This window comes from Talpa occidentalis, unplaced genomic scaffold (genome assembly GCF_014898055.3).
Source record: "Talpa occidentalis isolate TD23 unplaced genomic scaffold, MPIMG_talOcc4v2.1 talOcc4.10, whole genome shotgun sequence".
Lineage (NCBI taxonomy): Eukaryota > Metazoa > Chordata > Mammalia > Eulipotyphla > Talpidae > Talpa > Talpa occidentalis.
In genome coordinates this window covers 46,558,021-46,564,020 of record NW_023600993.1, presented here as the reverse complement: position 1 = coordinate 46,564,020, position 6,000 = coordinate 46,558,021, and the positions used below count along the sequence as shown (strand labels likewise).

Here is a 6,000-nt window from a genome sequence, read left to right as displayed (position 1 = left end):
AGAGGATTCACCAGAAACAGAGCGGGGAACAGAGCAGGCAGACTGACTGAAATACACTGCTGAGGGGAGCAGTGGGCGAGTCAGGAGAGGTCTGCTGCACCATGTGGGTAGCTCCCTGGCAGGCTGGGAATGGAACCTGTGCCACAGAAGCTGCGGATAGCTTCATATGTTGCATCTCAACCCCTTGCACCACCAGGGAGGCCCCTGATTTTGCATTATTGATTATAAAATTAACACATGTTCATTATGGGAAATACATTTTAAAAGCAAAAAAAAAAAACCAACCTTTTCATCATCAATCCGTTTTAATGTTTTGACTTTCTTTCAGTTTGTTGATGCATATTTTCAGACTAATTAAATCACAGTGGTGTTGCATTTCCACTTGATATTGCAGCACACACACCACAGCGCATGTGTGTTCTTCTAGTTCCATTAGTAATTGGGTTGCCTTAGAAATGAAGAAAAAACATACATCAAAGATGTCTATGAAGGACAAATGTAGTGATAAAGCAAAATAAAATTGTCTACTGTTCACCTACAGCTGACAGCAAGAACGGTTTTCACTTTCTCGGTTACTCAGCTTTATCTTCCTAAGCCAGATAAAGTGGCTATTGAACAGATAAGACACTGCTTCTCACACATGAGCCTCAAAGGTAAGTCCGCGGAAAACTGACTCCTGCTGGGAGGAATGAGACTCAACAAGCTCAGCCAGCAAGAGGGGCTTTATTTTTTTTTTTTTAAGGTTTACTTATTTATGCCTACAAGAACTAGGGTACAGGCCAGAGGTGCAGGGGTGGGGTGCGGTGAGAGGATTCACCAGAGACAGAGTGGGGAACAGAACAGGCAGATTGAGTGAAATATACTGCTGAGGGGAGCAGGGGGGCAAGACAGGACAGGTCTGCTTCGCCATGTGGGTCACCTCCCTGGCTGGGGATCGAACTAGTGCTGCAGTAGCTGTGGATTGCTTCATAGTGTTGACGCTTAACCCCTTGCACCAGCAGGGAGGCCCCAGCAAGAGGGGCTTGTTATTGGTAGTGGGGTGTAACACCCTGATACCCTCTCTGTGAGGTGGAATTGACCCTGATGCAGGAAACATGCTCAGACACTCATGGGGACCATCTACATCTGCTCCCTCTACATCTCCTCTTTGGCCAAGCAAAAAAGGATAAAGGCCCAGAAACCCCCAAACCATGTCCCCAGGGTCATTACTCCCATCGCATCCTTCACCAGGCACTCCTATCCAGAAGCAAGTGGTGAGGTGAGACCCCTGGCACTAGCCCTGGTAATTCCTTCAGGGCTTCGAAAAAGGTGCTGTTCCCTCTAAAGACATTTTTTTCCCATCTGTTAGGAACTTGTAAGGCGCTGATTGTGTTACTGACCTTTGCTAAAAAATTTTCATAATTACAATGCCAACAAGTGATACTCACAATATGAACACTGTCATCCCCACCAGGTTCTGCAGCTACAAGGCATTTGCAGTGCAGAACAGGCTATGCTGCAGCCCTGCTGAGAGGCCAGGTGAGCATCTGTCTTGACAGGTAATGATTATAACTTAGTGTTTTGGTTGCTTCCACAGCCCACCCCCCCTTCTATTTAGTCATTTCACAGAGGTTTGTTGAGCATTTATGACTAAAGCTTCTATGCAGGAGCTGGGCAAATAAAGAGCTGAATAAGCCCTGGCATTCACCCTTTGCAAGTATACCCTCTACTGGTGAGGGAGGGTGCTGGGAAATAGATAAATACAATATGAAGTCTACACTTTAAGTCCCTGGATTTTGGAGCATTTTTACCCAGGTTAATAGGATTAGGGTGATGTAAGTGAAGCAATTTGTATATATTTAGGGAAGGAATCTGTCTTTAATTGTTGATACTCTGTTCATTGTGAACTTTTTTTTTAAAGATTTATTTATTTATTTGTTTGTTTGTTTATTTATACACGCATTGGGTACAGTCAGAAATGCGGGAGGGTGAGAGAATTCACCAGAGCCAGAGTGGAGAGCAGAACAGGCAGACTGACGAAGTACACTGCTGAGGGGAGCAGTGAGTGCAGCAGGAGAGGTCTGCTGCATGCCATGTGGGACCCTCATGGTGTCTGGGGACCGAATTGGCACTGAAGAGGCTGCAGGCAGCTTCGCAGGCCAGCACTCAAATGCTGCGCCACCGGGGAGGCCCTCATTGTGAACTTTTTTGGCATTAGTTTTGATTCCTTAAAATATTGCACTAAAAAATCTGTTTATCTTGATTACTGAGTTTGCCTGTGCCCCCTGTAAATTTTGCCCCAGGCAAGATCTCATTCCCTATCATAATTCTGGCTTGGAACTCAAAACAAACCTTACTTGGTTGGCACCAAGTAAAGATCATCTATTAACACTAATACAGGGGCAGTGTGTATAAGAGGGAGGAAGAAACTTGGCTGGGTCACCTTACTCTTGAATTTGGGATACAGGTAGACTGACCTTGCCACTAATCTGCTGTTACCCAGGCAAGCAGCTTTCCTTCACTCAAGTTCCAGGTCTTATAAAAAATACCAAGCCATGAAAATTATCAATAATGATAAAATTGTCTCCTTTTCACAAATATTTATGGGGTAGGCTATGATGTGCAGGCACCATTATATAGACTCTAAAGCTACTGAGGTGAGACAAGTTTGAGTGAAGGCAATAAGTAGACACGATCATTTCAATGTATGTTACATGCAATATGATAGTGTGTATGTGAGCCATTACTATAGGGTGTCAGGAAAGTTCTCTCAGGGGAGGTGGTATTTGAGCTAAAACATCAATGATAAGTGGACACCATGCAGAACCTCTCAGGCTTGCAAACTTTTTTCTTTTTTTGACAGCTAATCTTTAATGATCCCTTGTTTTGTGTCTGTTAGAATGTGTATAATGACTATCATGTCCCAGCTCATTTTTCTCAAAAAAGCAGTGACTAAGAATGCTTATCTTCTTTTTAAAATTATTGATAAGGAGTCAACAAAGTGGTCAATTAATTTGGGAAGTGGTGGTGGGGGAGTGTAGCAGTGGGAAGGACACAGGGCGGGATCTCTTTGACCTGAGCAGGCAGGTGAAGGAGGAGTCCTGGAGTCCTCGGTGGCTTTCGCAGGCTTTTATTGGGATTTACCAGGTACACCACAGGCAGGGGTGCCAGGGTGCTGGGAGGCTGTCCTGCCTCCCAGCCTCCAGCGAATCTTCACTTTTTCTGGGCTCCCCTGTGTTCTCTCGTGGCCTTGTTCTCCCTTCCTGTTTCTTCTGGTGGTTCTGCTGTTCCAGTCTGGCTCCTTTCCCTTGCTCTCTTCTGCTGGTGTCCCTATGACTCCCCTTATAAGCCCAGCCTCAGCCCAGGTGTACCCACCTACGCATGCCCACAGCCTACTCCAGGTGTCTGCCATCAGGCATGCATTGGACCACATGATCCCATCATCCATCCTAATGGCGGGAGGGCAGAAAAGCCTGATACTTTACTTACCCTACAGGGGGTAACAGGAATGTGGGCACTGGCACTGGGGCAGTAAAGCTTGTGAATAGTCATTTGAAGAACACCTACTATATCCCTGGCGCTGTAAAACTAGGGGCATACTGCCTCCCCTATCAACACATGGTGAATACTAAACAAATTCCATCCAAGGTAAGAACTTTGGAAAAAGTCCATTTGGGGGGTGATGGGACTGTTGGTGGTGGTTACAGATGTGTATGAATTTATCAAAACTGGCAGAGCTGTGTGCGGAAAAAGAATGGATTTTATTGTCTGTGCATACCTTAATTAAAGAAAGTTCCACCCCCCCCAGCCCCCACCCCCTGTTCCAGCTGCAGCAGCAGGGGCTCTGGAGCAGTCCCAGCTCCTAAGTTCAGCAGTCAGGGTGAGGGAAGAGGCTTTGGGGGTGGGCCCAGGTGAGGGGAAAAAGAGAGCCCCAGTGGGCTGGCCAGGAAGCCTGGAAAGGAAGAAAGTCGGCGTCGCTGGGTGTGGGGGAGTGATGGGAAGAGCCCGTGGACCGCGGGGCGCACCCAGGGAGGGCGGGGGACGCGGCGAGAGGGGAGGGACCTGCGGGCGGGAGAGCGAGAGGCACGGGCGCGGAAGGAGGGGCGGGCGTGCGCTCCGGAACGAGCCGGGGGCTGCGAGGCGGAGACAGCCAGTCCACCGGCCACCAAGGGTGCCCGCTCAGGCCACGCGCCCTCCCCGCCGTGGTGCGGACGGACCTACGGACGGTGCTGCTTGCAGGACGCGCCCGGCCATGTTCAGCCGGAGCTCCCGGAAAAGACTCTCCAGCCGCTCGGTGAGTGTCCCCCACCCGAGCCGAGCCGATATCCCGGCACCCTCGTCGCGCTGCGAGCGCCCCTGTCTGGTGGCCCTCCGCCCCGTGGCCGCGCACCTGTGGCCCCAGGTAAGCCGACCCCGCGGGCAGGGGCGCGTCCCGGCCCCGCGCGCCAGAGGCGCGGAGGGGGTTAAGTCCGGATTCCCTGTGCGGCCGAGAGCCACAACGGGAAACCGTGACCCTGAATGTCACAGTCTGGGGCGCCCCTGGGAGTCCCCTCCCTTTCGTCTTAAAGCACATTGATTGGAATCCCGCACCAGAGCTCTAGCGTCCAGCCTCTTGGAGCTCCAGCTGCGGTCTTGACTCTGGGGCTATCTTTTGGGGTGCCCTGTGTCGCCTCTTTCCTGGGAGCACCAGTCTGGCTCCAAGCGAAGGAAGCAGTAGTTGTTCCTCAGGGACTCAGGGGAACAGAAAGGTCTTGCTTTTGTTTCTAAGAAACCCATGACCAAGGTGTCTGGGGGAGACAAAGCCCCAGCCAGGGCCATTTCCTGAGGGCCCACCCTAGAGAGAGTCTACATACCCTTCTTCCTGTGGGAGCCACCCCTTGGGCACCACAGCGCTGGTCCCCAAGTCCCCCACATCAGAGAGAAATAGTTGAGTCAAACCGTGGAGGTGAGGTGGGAGGGGCAGGCTGTTCTGCCTGGGGCACAGATGCGACTTTGGAGGGAGCCAGTGGTGGAATCATGCTCCTGTTGTCTTTTGTTTTGAAGTTGACCGGACTGGGGCGGATAGAGAGAGGCCAGCCGTGTAATGCCTGTGGTGACCAGTGTCCCGGGTTCGCCCTGCATAAATGGAGGTAGGATGCCTTAAATCCAGTCTCCAAAGGCAGGCCCTGCCATGTACAATGAATATATAAATGTACACATATATACACACGCACACGCACGCACACACATATTTTCCCCCTTTTAAATCTCACTTGTAAGTCACATGGAAAGAATGCAAAAGCTGTTCCTTTAAGAGCGGGGCTACATCTGCTACAAATATTGAAGGTGGACGTGGTGGCCAGACACTGGGGGATGTAGGAGAGCTGGGTTTAGGCTGCATTTTCCTGATCTGAGAGTTATGGGTCCCTTACACTACCCTCGGTGTATCGAAGTCACTTGGCCCCAAATAATTGAATGTGGGCCTGGCAGTGTTTTCTAGTGCCACAGGGCAGTGCGTAGAAGTCCCTGAATTAGCTGGTGTTTTCCAATTGTGTTTTCGATTCAGCCCCCGTAACTCTGGGTCCCAACCACAAATCCACCACTGCCCGCCTGTGCTGTGTCAACTCTCTTCGGTGGCCAGATGTTTCTTATTAATGTGCGTGAATGTTGACTTCCAGGCAGCCCTAGCCTGGATTGGAATGATTATGTTTGGGAGACAAGGGATCTGGGTGCCCTCCAGTGCATCTGGCTGCTGGGGCTCTGGTTGGGAAAAGTTGGGGTGCAGACTTCCAGGCTCTCAATTTTGTGATGTCGAGAAAAAAGGCGGATCCTTCCTGGCATCTTCAGGAAAAGGAAAAACCAATGACAGGAGGAAATTCTCCAACATCATAACATAGTCTCTCTCTCTTTGATTAGAGCATCTTCCCCCTCTTTCCCTGACACTCATATACCCCTTTGAAGAGGGATGTTTCTGGATACTGGGGAGAAAAGCTTGCTTTGATTTCTCCCCCAGCCTCTGTGTGTGCTTTTCTACTTTCTCCC

At 50.2% G+C, this 6,000-nt stretch overlaps 1 protein-coding gene across 2 annotated transcripts in view; it reads left to right on the top strand.

Annotated features, from left to right (window-relative positions):
* Positions 1 to 4,141: 4,141 nt before the first annotated feature.
* PRICKLE2 (prickle planar cell polarity protein 2) overlaps positions 4,142 to 6,000 on the top strand; it is a 336,923-nt gene continuing 335,064 nt past the window's right edge. Inside the window, exons 1-2 of one of the 2 annotated variants that reach the window (XM_054695294.1) lie at positions 4,142 to 4,273; positions 5,023 to 5,108. In XM_054695294.1, coding sequence (XP_054551269.1) covers positions 4,232 to 4,273; positions 5,023 to 5,108 — 128 coding nt within the window. In that variant the 5' untranslated portion in view covers positions 4,142 to 4,231. Of the gene's footprint in view, positions 4,274 to 4,345; positions 4,382 to 5,022; positions 5,109 to 6,000 lie in introns of those variants that run through there. The other variant, XM_054695297.1, reaches the window with a different exon arrangement.